Raw genomic sequence first — 21492 nt, 5'->3', positions numbered from 1 at the left:
TCTGCTGGAAAAAATGAAGCAAATGCAGCAGCTCCTATTTACATATAAAGAGCTCTATTAATCAAGGTAAGTGTCATTACAGCGTGGCTCATTGAGCAGTGGAGAGTGGGTGTTAAATAAAATTCTACACACTCGGGCGCCCCCGGCGAGCAATATGTCTTGATTTGAGATCTGTCAGCGGCGGCGGCGGTGCTGCTGCTGGAGGCTGGAGGGGTAGGAGGTGATTGCAGATTGCAGGGGAGGCGCGGGGGGAGAGAAATGGAAGAGGAAGTCTTGAGAAGACGAAGTGACGTTTGAAAAGAAAGATTTTTGGCGGCATAAAAGGGGGGACGTCGGCTATCGGGTGCGTATGTTCTCGATAAAACAAACATCAAACCAGAAACGTAATCCGATGTCGTGAAAAGGTTTATGTCTGACTTCACCGCACGTCTCGGTTCACGTTAGGTCGCCAACCAAAGCAAAGATGCTCCTTTGACGTAACTCAACAGTGACAAAGACAGCGCTTCTTACTTGGTCCTGCTGTTCAGGCTCGCCTTAGTGGAGTGGTTTTACATGTAGTGCCACTGCCCGTCCATGCCCATGTTCATACCCATGCCGCCCATTGGCCCTGGAACAAGAAGCAAATAGAGCATGTTAGCTGGGAACACTGCAGAATTTATATGCAGCCAAATTTGGAGTTAGCAAAAAAATGGAGCCTGCTAGCTTGTGTTCCTGCTTAGTAACCAATGCAATGATTCATTTGTGCAATTGGACGTTCATAACTTAGGAAAAGGAACAGGTTCATTTGATTTCAAAAGGTCTTGCTGTGCTGTGTTCAGTAAGCAGCAAGGCCTATATTCATTCATAACTGTGCTACCAAAAAAACAGGCGCACGTTCAGTATAACCTACGCGGCGTGCTATTGCAGAGAGCTTCGAGAAGCACGTCGGACCTTCTTGGAATACTTTGAAAATGAGCTGAGTGCAAGCAAAGACACTACAGACGTTGACCCTGGCGTCTTGGTAAAAGGCTTCCTCACCTCCAGGTCGGAGACCCATGTGTTGCTGCCCGTCGAGAACGAAGCCTCCTAACGGCTGGCCGTCCGGACTGTAGGCTGTACTCTGACTTACTGTGAAAGGAGAAGAGAACCGTGAGGAACTTCTATCGCTTTCAAAACCAGAAAAGCTGCACACAGAACTGCTGTGGAGTTATCAAGTCATACCAATAATAAACCAGAATCTGGATGTGGATTCACTGATTAAACTGCATCTTTACCTGCTCTGTTGGACTGGTCAATCATAGGCTGGACTATTCTCCTCCTTGCATTGATAAACCTGGAACAAAAGACAAATATCTTAAATTCTTAAAAGCTTACGCAGACAGTCGGTGTATATCAAACCTCATCTTTTCTTGTAATATTTAATAAAACTGACTCTGACAAAAAAATATCACGTTAGATCACACAAACGGTCAAATGCTTTGGCAACAAGTTAGAAAGTAAGCAAACCTAGAGTCACTAGCAGCACAAGTAGAGGTTTACCATGTGTGTTCCATTCGGTATATCAATTTCAGGGTGGGTCCGGCATATTTGAAAGCGTATCACCCTGTAAATGATGTCTGGGTGCAGAGGGGACCCCCTCTCTTAACAGGACACCGCCGACATTAATCAGAGCAGTTCCTCTAATTGTAGGTGGGGATCTGCAGTTGTCATTAATAGATCCGTGTGTACCACCCACAGACGCTCCACATGAAAACCCAAACCACTAGCCAGTCATTTAGACCAATAAAATACACTACACAGAGCAGCGTTATCAGGTGACGCTGCAGATTATCAGGGTTTGTTTTGGAGTGACTTACCAGTTGTTCACTTGGAGTATGGTGAGGCCTGTGTCCTGTGCTAGCTGCTTTTTCTGTTCCTCTGACGGATATGGGTGCTGTGAGAGACAAAAAAAATATGGAAATTAATTTAAATAAACCGAGATAAAATGGCAAGGCTTTGACTTCATACTGTATGTGCGTGCGCAAGAAAGCTCTTGAAAAACTATCTGGCAGTATTTCAAATTGTTAACAATTCCTTACAAACAATCGGTAGGAATTTTAAGCGGCACAATGGTATGGCCAAGCTCCATCACCCCCCCAAAAACCTTTCCTGGTTTTCTCCATCCCCCTGTCCCCCTGTCCCCCTGTCCTCAGTCCCTCTGTGAGTCTATGTGTGAGAGAAAGAGAGTGGGAAGAGGGTGGCAGATGGTAGACAGAGTTGACCCGTGCATTGAGGAAAGGGTCACAGGCGAGTTCCCAAACAGCAGCAGACACTCACGTGGCTGTCAGTGAAGGATGAGCTTAAACTGCCTTCGAGGCCGAGTACTCATGTGGGCGCACATGCCACATGTACATACAGAATATTACTGTATTTACTAGGGGTGGGACTTTAACGCGTTAATTTACGCGCATTTAATCGCAGTTTGCATTCCAAACAACATGGAACGTTTGTCAGAGCACGATTTCCAGGTACACTAATTACAATGATGAATTGGATGAAAGCACGATGCTAGGACTGACGGAAGGCAAATTAAATAAAAAAAAAACTACCCGATGGGAGCTTTGATAAAAGCGTGGTTTTGTGCAAATTGTGCAAAAAAGAGTTTGCATACCACCAAAGCATTTCAACCCTACAGTGCCATCTAAATGCAAAGCATGTTGTAGTGAGCACTGAGACCGCCAGAGCTGTTAGCGCTAGCAGTCCCGGTCTGAGTACGAACAAGACATGTCGGCAGCCCAAACTCGATCAAACGACTGGCTTCAGGACCAAAATTAGTAAGTCGACATCGGAAAAACAAATTCTCTCAAAATGGATTCCTCTGGACTGTGGACCACTAAGGGGTTAGAAAATGTGCTACAGATAGCGACCTGTGATCCGACTTTTCAACTGCCGTGCAGAAAGACTATTTCAAGCAAAATTCAACATCTTTATGACACTTGAAAAGCTATTTTATTCAGTCGTCCGCTAAAACACATTTCAATTAAAAAATGTTGCTTTTTGGGACAAATATCGTTATGCGGTTAAAATGCGATTAATCGAGATTAATGGAGATTAATTAATTACAAAGCCTTTAATAAATTAGATCTTTTTTTTTTTTTTTTATCGAGTCCCACCCCTAGTATTTACATATGCAGACAATCATACGTGCACGGAGTCAAACGCAAGGATGTACATTCAGATACACACAGATGCACTTAGAGCAGTGGGATTGAACCAAGGACTCATGAATCTGCCAGAAAAAAAAAAGGAACTGCAAAGACCGCAATATAAAATTCACAGAACTGTAAAATGTGTATTTCCAGTCTGCAAAGCTACTCTACCTTTTCAATATATATATTTTTTTCATGATAGATGATGATTGATGATAGAGTATAATCAAATGCCGGTGTGACTTCAGACTGACTTTCCAACTGTCAAAGATTTTGTGGGTGAGAAGACCCCCAGGGTAAATTATACAATATTTAGTCTTAAAGGATAGAAGATCACTGCTCTTTACAAGGAAAACAGCCTGTGTCATTACTAGTATACCTGTCTAGTATAGTATTTATCTTTCTATTTGTGGGCCCCACCTCACCATGACTAAATGCTCTGCTTCTAGCACTTCCTGTTTGCACTGTAAAAGTCAGTGCGTGTGCAACAAACACTTGGAAACATTGATAACGATATGGCTGTTGCTGAAATTTAAAGAGATGGGACGCAGTCGCTGTTTTGTAAGCCACTAGCGAGTTTCATGTCGTCACGCTGAGCTCCCAAGTCTCAGTTCCTGTGAACAAGTCCTAATGTGCTCTTCAGCTCATTTAACACCATTAATTGGCAAGTACACTGCCTGACCAAAAAAAAAAAAGGTCACACACTCTAATATTTATTTCCATCCAGTGTTGCGTTCATTTTTCACCAAGATCTTGTATTGACGATGGGAGAGTCTGACCACTGCACAAAGCCTTCTCCAGCACATTCCAAAGATTCTCAATGGGGTTAAGGTCTGGACTCTGTGGTGGCCAATCCATGTGTGAAAATGATGTCTCATGGTCCCTGAACCACTCTTTCACAATCTGAGCCCCATGAATCCTGGCATTGTCATCTTGGAATATGCCCGTGAACATCAGGGAAGAAAAAATCCATTGATGGAATAACCTGGTCATTCAGTATATTCAGGTAGTCAGCTGACCTCATTCTTTGTTCAACATAATGTTGCTGAACCTAGACCTGAGCAACTGCAGCAACCCCAGATCACAGCACTGCCCCCACAGGCTTGTACAGTAGACACTAGGCATGATGGGTGCATCACTTCATCTGCCTCTCTTCTTACCCTGATGCCATGGTTCTCCACTAGCCTTCCAGTTTTTAATAATGCGTTGGACAGTTCTTAACCCAGTTTTAGTAGTTTCTTCAATCTCCTTAGATGTTTTCTCTGCTTTTCAACATGGTTGTTAAATAACTTGTTGCCAGCTGATAGATAATCACGCATGCAGTAATTATCCAATAGTTAGACTTGCTGTCCATCCGTCAGTCTCAGATAGCGAGCTAACATTAGACTTTTCCGATTGTTTATTGATTTTATGAGAGAAAATTACAACTACTAACTGCCTCTACGGCTGTGTATAAATCTTGGATGCGCTGAATGTGTCTAGCCTCGGGCACAAAAAGCAGCATCTGGATCACACGGGGCAATCAGATGAAAATCATTCATTTTTAATGAAGAGCATCATTTTAAAGTTATGCTACTTAGCGGCGCGTTCGCTTAAACAGGCCATTGCCGTGCAGTGGCTGGAACGCAGTGGGGGAGTTGCCAAATTTTGGGTTTGCTCAAAATTTGGCGTCGGAGAATGAGGGTGGCATGGAAACCAACAGCTACGACGAGGCCAATAATGAATAATATAATGAATCTAAACCTTTCACAGCTTTTTTTTTTTTTTCTCCTGCAGCTTCATCAGAAGGAACTCTTTTAAAGGTCTTCAGAATTGGCGACAAAAGCAGGAGGGTACAGAAACACCACCCCCCTCCTCCCTCCCTTCACAGCCTTCCAACCACTGGCCTCACACTTCAATGTCCGACAAAACATTACCCCGCTCTTTTAACACGTTCAACAGCTGATGAAAGCTTGATCGCTTGGGTGTTGCAATTGGCCTTTCAGAGGCCAAAGTCCACTTGCACACTTTTCACAGGCACATCCTGCCACGGCAAACACTTGCGCTTAAGAAATTAGACTTGAAAGGAGATGGGGAACAGACAGGGGATAATTCAATTAGTCTCCCTTTTTATCTGGGAAACCTAAATGGAAGCTTTGCGAAAGGAGGGATTACTTTGAGTACATGACCTGTGTGGGTCTTTTAACAAACTAAACAGAGGTAGAAAAACCCAGGAATCTGTGGCGGTGGTATCTTTTGAACCTTTGGTTGAAAAGGTAATGTGGGGGCTTGCCCACGCCCTGAAGCCGGATGAAGAGGCATCATGTCAAACAACCGTTGCCCGACGGAGGAGCCGGGGTTGGATACAGCAGTAATTGCCAGCATTATGTGAAGTAAGTGTGGGTGCGTAGAAGAAAATGTTGGAAGTGTAGAAAATCGCAACAGCTTGAGAGGATCTGGGGAGGATTCTCCTACCGTAAGGTGCTGGAACAGCCACGCTCTCATTATATTTGTGGCCACTTTGGGGAAGATGCCTCGCTTCTTTTGCCGTTTCTTGTCCTGGTCGTCTTCGTCTCCCGTGCCCGGCGACGCCAGGCTGTTGTCGAGGGCGTCTCCTGCGATCAGCGAAAACAGGAGTCACGTTACGGGGGGAGGGAAATCATTAAAGCATCCTAACTCACCCTTGCCTTCCTCCATGGCATGGCACCACAAGATTTCTTCCGTCCTTCTCACCTCTGCTTGACTTCTCAGCTGCTGGATAATGAAGAGGAGCTCGTAGTGTGGGAGCTCGATAAAAAAAAAAAACCCGAGAGCTATTAATTCAATCGGAGACGTGCCTTTGACATGAGGTAATGACTGCGGGGAGCCGCGCGCCCTGACGTGAAATAATGAACATTCAAACCACGGTCAGCAGAGTCAGCGTGCTGCACGCTCTTTCTTCTTCGTATGTGACCTCCATTTGAAACAACAGCAACGATTCCCCTTTACTAAAAAACAACAAAACTAAATCTAGACTTTGAATGAAGTATGAACCCAATGACTTCAAAGCCTGTCAGAGCATTCAGCCTTCATTTGGGGTACTGAGGCAGAATAAGGGGCACGTGTGGGTGGGTTGGTGCATTGTCGGGGCGTGAAGCCATCACCCTTACACAACCAGAGTTGGACGGTCTGCAGCGCAGCTTCATGCAGGGCAACAGATCCTTCCATTACTACAGTAGTATCCCGTCTGGTTTCGGCAGGAAGACAACCAGGATCGAGGCAGGAGGCTTCCTTTAAATTGACATTTCCACCCCTGCCGACTAACTCGCCCCATCTCCCAATGAAAGGGGCGCCACTCTTTCGTATTCTCCTCTCCGGCATTAATTGTGTATTAGCCGGGATGATTCACTTTTAACGGCGGTGTTTTTTTTCTTCTTTTTTCTCGCCCTCGGGGCAGAGAAGCCTTGAAAGCCTGCCCGGAGGGCGTGTGAATAATGCATCTGAGAGACTCCTCCCCCCAAGGCGGGACAGGAACCCCACTTTTCTTAAGATTTGGCCTGGCATGTCTTTTTGTTTTTAGGGAAGCATCAATCAAACCCACCTATATGAGGCAGATTCATGCATAAATATTTCAGCTAATGAATGCTGACATTTATAAAAAATAATTTAAAAAAAGTGTCGGGGGCCTTTAAGGCTTGTTGTCCAGCCCTTAGTTGCAAGAAAAATATAGGGTTCACCCTCAACTCTGTCCTCTATTAGTTTGATTTTTTTATTTTTTGTGCAAAGGGTTGCACATCTATATTTAAACATCGTTAAAATATTTTTATTCCACGCTCTCTGACACCGTAAGACTCTCCGTGACAGTCAGTCAGCGTGAGCTGTAATATCAAACTCAAGGCTCCGTCTTTAAGCTAACCTTGCGACGTCCTAGCTAACCAGCATAAAGTTTTATTAACTCCTTAAAGAAAGAAAGAAAGATGGAAAGGAGAGGACATGTTAAGCACAAACTCTCCTCTCCTCCCCTCCCCTCGTCCTCCCCTCTTCTCTCCGGAGAGGCCGCGGGGCAGAACGTCTGCTACACTAATCGCTTCTGACTGTTCCCCGGCAAGGCGGCCGAGCTAACCAGCGTATATGTACGGCCTCAAAGTCATGCACTCGTGCCAGTCTCTTACGCCTCCCCTTCGCCCCCTCCACTCTTGTCTCTCTAACACCACCCCACACCCCCCTCCCCCTCAACTCTCTCTCTCTCTGATCCACCCCTGCCTGCCAGTGTTTGCTTGCATGACACTGGAGGGGGTGGGGTGAGGGCATTACCGCGGGGATGACTGGAGTATTGCCCCGGGGCTAAAACCAACATAGACACAAAAAAAACCCAGCACCCTAAGATATGAGTTCTTTATGTCCTTTCCACCCACTTCTTCTTCTTCTTCTTCTTCTTCTTCTCTCTACTGGACGTATACCTCCGTTAAACGCCTCTTTCTAGAGTCCTAGCTTTTTCCTTTCTTTACCAAAGTTTATTTTTCATGAGCCTGTGTTAAAACTGGAGAGGAGACACGCTCTGCTGTTCAGGCAGATACAATATTTGCTTCTTCTTCTTCTTCTTAATTTGCTTTGTAAATTACCTTTTTCATGTGTGCGTACTGTGTGCGTGGTTATGGGGATATTACTGTGGTGTACACTTTATATTTTTAACATCATTATATCTTACTCTTAAATGTTAGGGATGGGTTAAGTTTGATGATCTGAAGAATAGTCCAGAATCTAGACAACAGCTTCTTAAAACCCATCTCTTGTCCCTGGCACCCTTAGGACAAGAACCGGTACGATGTCAATTTTATTTTATTTTATTTTATTTTGTTTATGAAAGCTGGGTTTTTTGTGTTTTCACTGATGTTTTTTTTAATTGATGTCTTTTATTTATTTATTTTCGCATATATGCCAGTACTTGTATTTTTTTTAATTCTATTTTATGTTATTAATAATTCTTTGTCTATTTTATTTTATTTTTTATTTTTATCTATTTTATTTTATTATTTATTTTTTGTCTATTTTATTTTATTTTTTAGTCTATTTTATTTTATTTTTTATTTTTTTTCTATTTTATTTTATTTTTTATTTTTTGTCTATTTTATTTTATTATTTATTTTGTATCTATTTTATTTTATTATTTATTTTGTATCTATTTTATTTTTCATTTTTTTTATAACCTACGCTTTTTACACTTTGATATTTTTTCTGCCCTTAATTATAAATAAAGTTGGATTGGATGCACAATTGTTCAAGTTTCTTAAATAAATGACAACAAACCTTAGAGGACTCATTAACAGCTAGATTGAGACCTTTTCTTCATTTAAATGTCTTTATCTTAAGTGACTGCTTTAACCGTTGACTGAGTGCAAGCTTTTTGTCATGGGTTCGCAAATTTTAGTGTAAACAAAGAAGCAGCCGTCGCTATATCTGTCTTTACACATCGCATGTTCTTGAGACATTAGTATTATTTTATCTCTTAACTTCTCCTTGTTGTTCCTGGGTGCAGTGTCGCCTACATTAAGACAGCGTGGAATAGATAACTAAACCACCCGAGGTTGCATCAGGTCAGGGAATCCTGTCTAATGAGATCAGCAAGGGTCCTCGAACCATCATCGGTGACACCCCATGACTTCTCCCTCTTATTAGACATTAGACACACATCTAATTGGAAGAGACGGGCGGATTTCCAAACACATGGGGAATCCTCCACTGGAAACTGTTGTATGGGGGGGGGGGCTGCATCTCCCCTTTCATGCTAGAGGATGCTCTCCAACACCCAAACAACGCAAACATACATATATGTGGATTTTAATTTGAGGTAGTATTTACACTTAAATTGGATGAAAAGTGCAGAAATTACAGCTGCTGTTTCACAGCTCTTTTTTTTTTTTTAAAGGAACCACATTGGACAAATCACAGCATGGGCAGGTGTGGTCTATTCCTCAATTATTTCTTCATCAATTAGGCATGGCAAAGGTTTGGAGCTGATTGTGGCATTTACATTTGGAAACTGCTGATGTGAACCATAGACTGTATATAAATATGGACAATGCGTCACCACTCCCTGGCATTGGCCCGACTGACGCTAGTTTCTCGCATTTTCATTTAATTAATACGACGCTATGCTCTACCTCCACCAGTTACAAGGTAATGTTGGATTATACACTTTTTTAAAAAAATTTCTTTTTACAACTCCCTCAGTCGGTTGGCATGGCATCTGGTAGTCATCATGATGTCACATCCTGTTTCTATAGCGTCAAATAACTAAAATGAAACTTATCCAAAAAACACGAACATGCATCAGTATTATATTAACTACCTAAAATGACAGAAACCATCCTTGAAAAAAATAAATAAATTGAGGTGTACTTTAATTGTTTTAGTTTGGCCCAATCCACTAACTTGGAGGGGGTGGAGCTTATGACCTATACTGCAGCCAGTCACCAGGGGGAGCTCTACTTGCTTTGGCTTCACTTTAGAGGAGCTGTTCCATCGACCATCTTTATTAACAGTCTGTGGTTCAAACCATAGTCAGAATATCTTTATTTAGTCCATGATGCGAGCTCACAAAATGCGTCCAAAGGCCCTCTAATTGCCACTGAAACAGGTCATCTTTACGAGAAAGCTAGAAAATTTGTGGCGGCACGATCAAGAGAAACCTTGAAGAGAATGTGGATATCCACAGAAGACAACGTGGGCGAATGATCGTGTAAAGATAAAAACCCTTACAACACCTAGACAAGAAGACACTCCAGGAGGGATATTGATATCCAAGTCCACTATAAAAAGACGACTTAATTAGCGCAAATACAGATGGTTCACCATCAATAACCCCCAAGCACCAAAAAATACCTAAAATAGACAAAGCACTTCTGGAACTGCATTTTTGGAAGGATGACATTGAGATCGTACTCGACCAGAATGACAGGAATGCTTTATGTGTAAATTTTACCACTTATACTGCAGTTTGTGCTTCAAACATATTTCCAAGTGATTGACATGCTGCAAAACTGCATGGAATCAGTGAAATGCTTCCAATAGTCCAGTTATGAACATCTTAACTGGCATACATAAGCTACATCTTGTTTGTTTTAAATATTTGCATACTCTTGAATGATTGCTAGCTGAGACGAAGCAATATCAAGACTGTGTTCCCTATGCTTCACATAAAAACCAGTCAACTAACCACAATAATAACAATAATACTTTTATGAACACATTGAACTGTCCCATTAAAAGTGGAATTAAGCCTGACGCTTCAGTGAAGCTGTCAAGTCATTGACACTTGGGCATCTCAATTGCACCTCATTCCTTCCTCCTGACTCAAAGTCTTTCTGCCCAGCTTGAACTGCCTTCTGTTTTGTTTGGGTCTTTGTGATGGGCATGTCAAGCATAGCCCTCACCCTGCCTTGGCCCTTTCCAAACATTCATGGGAGATCTCAGCCGTTTCAGTTGTGGTCAACGGTGGTTGCTCCGGTGGTGGAGCTGTCACAGCTCTGCCATCAGCCGTCCATGAATATTACACCGGTTACAAGGCAACAACCAAAACCTGGGGGAATCTGTGTGCATGAGCTGGAGCGCCATTTACATACTGGATGGATACTCTGCGGTTAGCCAAGGCTGGAAGCTGCATTGCCGCCAATTAAGTGCTCCCAAGTGACGGTGGATCTTAACGAGTTTCGTCAGACCACGGAAGGCTTGCTAGTAACATCCCCCTACAGGACAGCACAGTCGCTTCTTGTTTGTGGTTTAGAGACTCCAGTACTGCCAGTACATTTCAACCTTCTTAACAACCTAATCACGTTTTCAGTGCGTGAGGATCAATATCATTTTCGTGGCATGAGGGGCCTGGAGTCAGCCAACAGGTACCCAGCATCCACAGCCTTGACAGTTCTGCCCTCTTCTGAACCTTTGCTCCTCATACATAAAGTGTCCTGCCCTTACATCTCTACAGGGGTTCTTCTGAACCCCCATCCTCTACGCATTTACTCCCAGGTCAAACGGGCAAAGACTTTTGCCGACTCTGTCTGATTGTCTCTTAAAGGGTAACTACCGTTTTTTACAACCTGGACCTTATTTCTGGCATAAAATACGAGCATTTACTCACCCAAATAACTTTGGTGTCATTTGGAGTCGTTCGGATGATATTTAGATCCGCGTATATCCATATAGTGGGAGTGAGTGGGGCACCGAAACACAGCCTCTAAATAACACATTATCTGCCGCGAAACTCGTTCATTTCACCAATATTTTGTTGTGATACGCTAGTGCTATTCCCCGTTGAGTCCGGAAGACTCCAAATGACACCAATATGTGTCATTATATGGGTGAGTAAACGATCGTATTTTATGCCAGAAAGAAGGTCCAGATTGTAAAAAACTGTAATTCCCCCTTAATCCTGTTGTTTTGTCTTTATAAAAGATAATTCTGGTGTTCTCTTTAATGCTCTGCTCGTTGCTGCCTGATGGTTTGCAGCGTGAAAAGTTGCTTCAAACTCCATTCTGTTTTCGCTGCAGGCAAAGGAGTCGAAAGCTAAAACAATAAAAAGCCATAAAACCCTTGAAGCTTCCTATTAGCATAAATCACATTAAGGACGGGAACGCCAGGATGACACAAGAAGACCCAAGGCTGGACGGTAGTGCCAGGCAGGAGAATGAAAGTGAAACTGATTGATGTAAAAGGTAAGCTTTTACACTGACAGTCACACTTCTCTTCTGGTCACTTCCTACAACTGTAATCTGATGTCACCTGGACTGGGACTGTAGCTCCCAGCGTAAATGCAGTGACACCTCATGGAATTTGCCACATCTGTTTATTCAAAAAGCTTTAACCAAACGTCAAAAGTGAGGAAATTTGTTGAACAAAGACCCTGATGTCAGGGGTGATTCCAGGATGAGGTTTTTAGGGTTAGGGTTAAGGTTTTTAGTAGGTGGCGCAAATGTCTCCACAAAACAAGACTAATCAAAGAAGACTTTTGCCACAGGTGACCGAAAATGGCCAAGGAAATGCAAGATAGCAAGTGAGTGCAGAAAAATACGATGGTTTTGTCGCAGAAAACGGGGGAAACTGTGTCTGTTTGATATGCAATGAAGCTGTTTCTGTCACAAAAGAGTATACTACAGGAAACCAGACGTCGGACCTACGCTGGTGCCGAAAGAGAGCAGAGGGTTCAACAAATGGCAGCCAGTCTGCAAGCTCCACCACAGTTTCCATGCTAACAATACACGGGACGATGCCTCAATAACCAGTGCCCTGCCAACCATCCTTCAGTCTGAAGTGCAGCATAACCCTAACCCTAACCCTAACACTATTCAGGTCTTAATAAGTCCAACTGGATGTTTCTTTAAGCATAATCTATATCTATAGAGCACAATCCTACCTACATTTATTTGCAGATGTACCTCAAATGAGTGGCCCAGCCCTTCGTGTATTTTTGCTCGGCTAAAAAAAGTTTCGTCAACCCAGATTTAAACAAATAGCATGCTTGCTCAAGCTCAATCAGTTAGCTCCTTGACTTGTAGTCTGCAGGCTACAAGCTGAGAAAGTGAACTAGCTCCTGCCAGATAACATTTTGACAGTGTTTAGAGAACAAATATGAATACGCAGACACTTTCAAGTTACAGCAATGACGCCAAGTGTCCTTCTGTGCTTTTGGTCGCCAACGTTTCAGGCGACGCGTTTCAAATCTTCTTCTTCTTTGTTTTCTGTAACCGCTCGTCCTGTGAAGGGTCGCGGGGTCTGCTAGAGCCTATCCCAGCTGTCATCGCTACACCCTGGACAGGTCTCCAGTCTATCTCAGGGCTAACACAGAGAGACAGACAACCATTCACACTCACCTACGGCCAATTTAGAATCACTAATGAACCTAACCAGCATGTCTTTGGACGGTGGGAGGAAGCTGGAGTACCTGGGGAGAACCCACGCAGATTTTTTTTGCACTGTTTGCTTGCTAATATTTCAGTGTTTTAATCTGCACCACTTATTTAAAGAACGCGGTCTCATGAAATTACCTTTAAAGCCCATTTCATAGTGACGCGTCACTACGTACACCGTAGGTACTTCTCTATGTTCAGTGGCGCAGTGGCTTCACTGACTGTCGATCCACATTTATTAACTTCACCTACAAGTGAGCCGCTCTGCTCCATTCGCCATTTTATGAAGTATAGAGTGACACTCAACACAGCTGACCAGTTGCCAACAACCGTCTGGCGTAATTACAGAACTGTGCTGACACACAAGGCTCAGGTATAAATGCTGCCGGACAGTTCAACAACAAGCGTCGGATGTCAGCTTGTCACTTCATATCAGCAGCTTCGATTAAAAAAAGGGGGTTGTAGCATGTCGCTCTGTTACTGTCGGTGTGCACCATAAGAGAGATAAAGCTAATTGTGATGCTAACCCCTAGCATGGTTTCTGCGCATATAGATCTATAAAACTAAATGACGTACACTTCGATTAACGTTACGCTCTAAGTGGAGGTAAGCGGTGTTTTGCAGGGGTTTGTGTCACAGCATGAAGATTGCGGGTTCAAACCTTTCTGTGCATGTTCTCCCTGTGTCTGCATGTGTTTCCTCTCACATAAGTCATTGGTTATCCCAAATTGTCTATAGCTGTGAGTTTGAATGGGGCCACATCCGGCCCGCGGAATGCCCATGTCTGTAAAGTCGACCAGGTGAACCGCCAGTTCAAATCTGACTGGACTGAATCAGTTTGGTTTCATTTTACTAGAACACGTCGATGCTAAGCCCACTTGCTTGATATTCAAGCAGACCGTAGCCATGTATTGAATGCAGCCCTTCACTATGCATGCGCCAGTTTTAATGGTAACTACTTCAGAAGGATAGCCTCGGCCCATCGCTGTCATTCTCTCACTGATCAGTGAGTAAAAGCCCGTTTATTCTGGACCGTTTGCAAGTCTCATTGTGGTATAATGCTAATTACAACTACAGCACAACTAATAATTTAATTTGTATATGCCACATTTTATACTTCAAATGCTACAGAGCTTAATTTAAAAGACACAAATAGACAACAGTTGTAGAGATGCCGCTGATAGATGTCTCTTAGGACATTGCTGAAGGGGACACTGTTTAACAATCAGCATTTGGTAAACAGAGGTTTGTCAGGCCTCTGTAGAAGAGTCTGAGTTAGTTTTTGTCCCGGTTTGATGCTCAGAACAGGCTTTATGAACCCCCGGCCATCACTAATACTACAAATAACAATTACTGTATACTGCTACAACTAATAATAATGAAATATAAATGATATTTTGGTCCTTGGCTTGCTTGCATGCTTCACAGTATTCAGCCCTTTGGGAAAAAAATCAATTAAGGAAGCCTGGTCTACAAGATCATACGGCTGCATTGTCATTTACAATCAGCACAAGATATTGAAGTTATACAGTATTATTGTTAAACCTGTGTATGCCAATGAATGAAAAAATGTAATAATAAAAAAAAAAAGAACAAAAACACCTTTTCCAAATTACTGTTCAATCATGTTCAAATATGTCATGATTGTATTTAAATTAAAGTTCTGGTCTGGAGGAAATATAGTTGATGGATTACTTGTTTGTTGCAGCCCTACCCTGGACTATGCCCCGACCCCACAGATCCTGGTGGCTCACTAACCACACAAGTGGTCTCCTCCAGACGTTCTGGACCCACTTCATGAGCTACACGAGAGCCTGGTCTGTTTAATGTGGCCCACGGATGAATGTCACCAACAGCTATTATCTGGAGCTCCGAAACCTTTCAACCTTTTCCACACTAACAGACTGATCAGAATTATGCTGTGGCCTGATATAACTCATTTGTCTTTCCCACAGATGTCATTTAGCCATTACTGAAATTCTATTTAAATGTGAGGAGTCTCCATAACTGAAGCTCCTGCCGTCCTTTTCCCAACAAGGAACCCTCTCTAAGTCTTTCACAGAAGAGTCAAAGCTTTGATATGAGACAGGACAGTTACCGAGATCGCTGGCGTTGTCTGTACTCTGGGATACGTGCCCTCCACTGGACGGTCCCGGGGTTCCTACGGAGGGTGTTGAATGTGCGTCGTCCATGTCTCTCCAGGATGCTGGGTTCTGAGAACAGATGAGGAGGAAGATGCAGATGTGAGTTTCCAGGAGAGCTCCATTCTCCAGTTTCCAAAAGTGCAAATACAGCCAGACACATGAGATAAGAACGTTACCATTCTGTCTTAAAGGTAGGTTTAAATATAGCCGCCTGCGGTAAAAGTAGGAGCGCTAGTTTAGAGGTCTGATCAGCAGCTCTACAGCATGTTGACCCTCCTGTGTCCCGGCTGTTTCTGTGACCAGCGTTGGGGAGAAACGCTGTATTTATCAGGCCGACCGTCCCCCCGGCCCACTCAGACGGACGTAAGCCCCAAACCAAACAGCAGAATTCCCTCTTGAGCACCCTCCCCGCGTCAGCTGTTTGCCGGATGGCGATCAGATGAAGAGCTCAGCAGATGACAACAAGAAGCGCGGGGGACAATGGCTCTGTGTGAATGAGCCCTCTCGCTGATGGACTCTCCTTTCTTAGCAGGGCCACACAATACGCACAACTCCTTAGCGCGCGGCTCCTCAAAGAGGTGCCATGTGTTTTGACGTTTGTCAAGCTAATGAAGGACTTGTTTCCTGCGGCCCATCTGTTAAAAACAAATGAGCAGAAACAAAGCTAGATTAATGCGCCGGTGAACCGAACTGAACCAAACTGAACCAAACCCCGGTGACTATGTTAACCCTGTGGATGTCATATGTTTATTCCTGCTCCAGATGACCTGCAGCTACCGTCAGAAAGTAATATTTCCAAATCTGACTTTGGGTTTTGGGGTACATTTGGGGTTTCTATGCTGACCGTGAAGGTTTCACAATACTCAACCAGTGCTAGGTATGACGGACTGCTGCAGAAATATCAGTTGCTCTTAGTTGTAATGCAGGTGCATTACAAATGGGCTGTTTGCATCCAGAGGTACGTTGTGTGGCAGCTGTTCCAGAAGGAGAGCTTGCTGTCAAATCAGCCGGGGGCCACACATGGAGGCACATTTCACAAAATACAACAGTGATCACTCATCATGATTACTGATGAGCTTCACCGAGGCAGCAGGTGGACAATATTTTGTTCCATGGTGCGTATTTGTATAATCACAGAGGTGATCATTCATTTTCAAACCACACGCTTCAAATTCTGATCACAAGTCAGCTTTAGTATCTACTAATAATAATCTTCCAATTACAGGTGAGTGTCTGGTGGTTAACAGACACTAGACATGAGAGTTTCTGATGGGTAGCACCCACAGCTGTGTATTTAAACCCCAAATCCCCACCAGTCCTTTAGGACTGAAGAACAGTGGAGGAGCGTCTTCAAGAAACTCTACAGCTGCCTTTCGCTGAGCGTTCTTGGACGTACTAATGACTGTCAATCAATCTACATGAGCTCCTAACTGTTGAAAAGTAAGTTCCACTGAAACATGTGAACGAAATAGAGGCTGCAAAACTCTGAGGAGCAGAACTGAGGAGCCTCCAAATAGGCGAGAAGACGTTTCACCACTCATCCGACTAGCTTCTTCAGTTCTAGAGGTCTGGTGGGAAGTTTGAGGTTTAAGTAGGAAACCTGCTACTTGGATGAGTGGTGAAACATCTTCTCAAAAACTCTACGAGTCCAGTTGCCTTTTTGGAAGCTCCTCAGTTAACAGCAAGAAATTGCACCAGGCAGGACTTCGTGGCCCTCAAAAAGTGGTGGTCCGTCCATCAGAACCCCCATCTCCAACCTGCAGGACATTTAGATGAAACGTTGCCGGTTAAGAGGCCACGGAGATCCTGGAACAGCCCAGCCACCCTGGACACTCTCTCCATCTTGTCCTCGCTGCCATCAGGCCGGCGTTTCCGATGTCTGAGGACAAAGACTGAGAGGCTGAAGAAGAGTTTCTATCCCCATGCCATCCGTCTGCTCAACTCTGAGCCTTAACTGGACTTAAATGCAACTGCATCACTGCACCTTAATCACATAGCTGCTTTAAAATATTGTAAATGTGTGTATATGTACAAGCTACCCCCTATATTTTATTTTATTTTCTCAGTTTTACATTTACACTTATATTGTTTACTATTGTGCGCTATGTGCAATTATTACAGTTTTTACTGTAGTACTTTTTTACTACTGGCTGCAGGTACAAAAATACTTTTCACTGTGCATTGTACTATGAATAACTGTGCATGTGACAAATGAACCCTTACATCCATGTACCTATGTCTGCTTGTTTGCGTAAATAACCAGAAATTGGTGCAATTTCCAATTAGCCGCAATCCTACTTGGATGAGTGTTGGAACGTCTTCTCAAAAAACTTTACAAGAAGTCCAGCTGCCTGTTTTTGAAACGCTTTTTGGATATACCACGACTGGGACAACAAGAGAACCTTCACAGACAACGGAGGAGCTTCCATCACATCCAAAAATAAAAAATAAAATGGTAGTAGTTTCCTGACAGATTAAAAACAACTATGAACGTCAATCCGTTCACATTCATTTGTTGTAGCAGTAACAGTAAACCCCAAAATACCCCAAAATTTGCTGCTGTATCACTTCCTCGTGTGAATTTGCTTCTCTGTAAATAAACGCAGGTGCCCAAAACAGGAAGGCACAAGGCAAGGGTGACAAAGAACTCCTCCACTCTGGCTGGAACAATCCCACGGAGCGAGAAGCACAAAGAATCCGAAGGCCCTCAGCAAACACTTGCAGCTGCACAGAGTGCTGAGCTGATTAACATTATCATGTTTGACTGTCTTCCTGTTTAACTAATAAAGTGACACATTTGCATATAGGCAAAAGAGGATTAGACTCGAAACTGGCCATGTTTTTATAGTTTTTTTTGTTTTTTTTTTTAATATTCACCACAGATTTCCCAGAATTTTTCTCAGGATCAGCCGCCTCAAGACTCACACCCCATAAAAACAGAAAGGACAGCATCCTTCTCATTAATGTCGGTTATTTTTAAACAACAAGGTGCCTTATAAACGAAACTGTGTGTCGCGTCTCCAGACTGACGCAAATAAAACAAATTCGGAACCGATGCAAATACATTTCTGCGTCAAAAAAAACAAACAAACCCCAAAAGCATTATTTTCTGCACCGTCTCAAATTTATCCCCAACCCCCGAGCACTAAAGTGTCCTTAGTAAATGTTTAAATAACGGGAATGGAAGTAATGAGGACGAACAGCCGGAGACGGACCGTGCCATTCAAGGATTTTGGGGAAAAAACAAAAAGTCCCGTGGTGATTTTAGGTCAGAGAGCGACTCACGTGATCTGGGAGGTTGGTGGACGACTCCGAGAGGTCGTCGAAGTCCGTCTTGCAGACGTCTCGGTCCTCTATGACCAGGTCGATGGGCATTTTGCCTTTCAGGCAGCTGATGTACCGGTGGCAGAAGTTGTCGCAGAGCTCGTGAACCTGCGGGATGCGGTGCTTTCGTTTAAATTAGCCAGAGTTTTTTTTTTTTTAAAGAACACAGTTTTTGCACAAGGCGAGGAAAGACAAGACAAGGTTTACAGGGAGTGATTGGGCGTTCAAAGGTGAGAGTATTTACCTTCTCTAATTCCAGAAGATGAAATCGGAGGACCTGAATCGCTTGGATCATCTGAAACTCAAAAATACAAAAGAATTCAACTTGGAAATTAGAATAACAATAATAATACATGTAAAAGCATCATACGAATTTTACTTTTTACATTTTTGCCACAAAAAAAAAGAAAGATCTGTGCGTAAATTGTGCTCCGAGCTCACCAGATTATCCAGTTCTGTGTTGGAGGAAAATAACGGCTTCTCTGCTCGGATCTGAGGAGGGAGACGAAACGAAATGCAAGGCCTCAGATGAAACTGAATTAGCTTCATTCATTTCAGAAAGAGAAACTCACTCATGGAGATTTTAAACACGGCCCACACCAGTTCTTCGCCCGCATGTTGGAGCTGGGACGGCTCCCTTAGCTCTGGTGTAAGCGGCAGGCTGTACCTGTGTGTGCTGCTCTCACCTGTTTGGCAAACACGGCGATGTCTTCGTTGAAGGAATCGGAGGAGCAAACGTCCCCTCCAGCCACCCCGGGCTCCCTCGGCGTGCAGGTCGCCAGCTCGCACTTCTCGAACACGAGAGCCAGCAGTGGGAATAAAGGATGGCTGCAACACAGGAGAAAAGAGGCCCAACGTGGCCCTGGTTAGGCCCGGACAGGAACCAGTGCATGCATCTCAACAAAAGATAGATTGTAGGTGCACTAAATGTGTTTGCAAAGCAATTCCAAAACCAGTTCACTGTCTGGAGATAGGCTATACAGTCTATGGTCTGGAGTCAGCTTTGGCTGCAGCTTAATGTGTTTCAGAGAAATAAAAGGGTAACTCTGAAGGCTAACAATCAAATGAATTAAACATTAACACAATATCAGCAGCCCAGTGTGCTCTGCTGTTATCATTAACGATATTATTGTCGTTATTGTTGTGTCGTCCGCACCCGTAGATCAGGTCTTTGTCTCTCTTCAGCGCGTCGTTCACGGCGCTGCCCATGCCGCCGGGCATGATGCCGTGCGGAGCGTGGGCACCGTAGTGCTGCGTCGCGTGGGGAGGGGGCCCGTGGTTCAAGTGGTGCACCTGGGGCAGGGCTCGGGGAGCGTGCGGGTCTCCGTACATGGAGGTGGGGACCCCGACTCCGTCCATGGCTCCTCCGTAGTGAGCCAGGTCGTCGTACTAGGGGGGCGGTGAGGGGAGGAAGATAGAGCATTGGACATGACAGTTTAGGAAAGAAACTTTTTTTTATTTTTTTTATTTTTTTCCAGCCGAATTCACAAGAGGAAGATTTTGAGATCATTACAGCATCTAAAGAATTAATTACAGTAAGTTAAAGGAATGTGTTTCTTGTTTTCCTACATTTTCGTTTATTGTGACATACACAGTAAAAAGATTTGAGATTCAGACCATACAATTAATTTCTCACTGCAAGTCTCCTTTACTAACAACTCTAAATAAATAAAATAAATATAAAACATTTAAAGAACCAATATATATATATATATATATATGTATAAATATTATATATATATATATATATATCTATATATAGAGATAGAGAAACAAGGTGCATTCCTATTAACTGTATAAATGATTACAAAAGGCTAAGGGCTACACATTAGTCACATCATGTGTATCGCTTTGGTTTTAAGAATATTGTAAGAATTAACCTTGTGAAAAATAATAATAGTAATAATAATAATAATATGTCAAATTAGACATACCCTTTGCGCCATCTCCATGCGTAAATCCCAGGCGTGTAAACAGAAGTTTGGTGCAGATGAGTAGCTAAACCGACAACTTTTAATTCCAAGAAGAAATTATATCCTCGTCTTCTTCTGTGCCATCGACTCAATCAGTTACACGATCGAAATCAATGCACTGAGAAAAAATAATAAAAAAAAAAGATCAAGGAACCAGCACCAGTCCTCGCGTTACCTCGCCGCCAAACGGATTTCCTGTTATTCCTCAACGAGGGTCTCCAGTTTAATGTGTCTGGTGAAGCCTGCGGTTCCCGAGCGGTGAGGGGGTCCCCTTTCAGAGGAATGCGCTCGTACGCTCCGAGGATCGGTCCTCCGCTCTCGGCTCGGCGCGTCCTCACGTCCACGTCTCTGGCGCGCCCACACGCCCACTGCGCTTCCAATTGGCTGCGGTGGGTCGCTTATACCGGGGAGAGCGGCGGAGCGACAGTGCGCACGCTGCAACTTCTGACGAGTTCCGGTCATTACTTTCAAAATAATCACACGTGAAGCGTTTATTGATCCCGCTGAGGCACGCGTAACTGGAGTAACTGGATTTTATGTTTTTTTCCCCAGTTCGGTCTTAATGCTGTCAACATCGGGGCGGGTGACATTTGTGTGTTCCAGCTCCACCTATTGATTCTATGTACAAAGCTACTCCATGTGAATGGACCATGTGGATTCATGGGACTGGGTCCTTTGGCACGCATCAGTTTTGGATGCTATCATAGTGTGTCTCTCTCTCTCTGTCCAGTTCAGAGGTCACATGTCAGGGTCTCGCTCAGCAGCATTACATTTACTGAGTATTCAACTATTAGTCTTTGCAGGTAGAGGCTTGTGACTCCCCTGTAAACCAATAACAATGACACAGTTCCACCTAATTTATGTCACACCTTTCCACTGAACTCCAGTTCAAAGGGATCACAGCCTGGCGTTGGCGGTTCGCGCGGGTCTAATGGCAAGAAGTGCAGTATAGGGTGATGAATGAGAGGGAGAAGATGGATGTGGAGGCTGTTTTATCAGGCTACTCCACGCTCCTTGGCACAGC

General features: G+C 43.7%; 1 protein-coding gene across 1 annotated transcript; it reads right to left on the bottom strand.

Moving 5' to 3' along the window:
- Nucleotides 1-548: 548 nt before the first annotated feature.
- On the bottom strand, nucleotides 549-20447 carry meis2b (Meis homeobox 2b; the record flags this gene model as incomplete). Its single annotated transcript, XM_084560027.1, has 12 exons — nucleotides 549-607; nucleotides 1018-1107; nucleotides 1254-1312; nucleotides 1836-1912; nucleotides 5622-5761; nucleotides 15126-15240; nucleotides 18457-18603; nucleotides 18740-18790; nucleotides 18937-18987; nucleotides 19182-19323; nucleotides 19652-19884; nucleotides 20430-20447. 12 exons carry the CDS (start codon nucleotides 20445-20447, stop codon nucleotides 549-551), a joined length of 1182 nt encoding a protein of 393 aa, XP_084416153.1.
- Between the last annotated feature and the right edge of the window lie 1045 nt (nucleotides 20448-21492).

The sequence above is a fragment of the Chelon labrosus genome (genome assembly GCF_963514085.1).
Source record: "Chelon labrosus genome assembly, chromosome: 14".
NCBI classification, from domain to species: domain Eukaryota; kingdom Metazoa; phylum Chordata; class Actinopteri; order Mugiliformes; family Mugilidae; genus Chelon; species Chelon labrosus.
The sequence above is the reverse complement of the archived record's forward strand: the minus strand, read 5'-3'. Positions and strand labels throughout refer to the sequence as shown.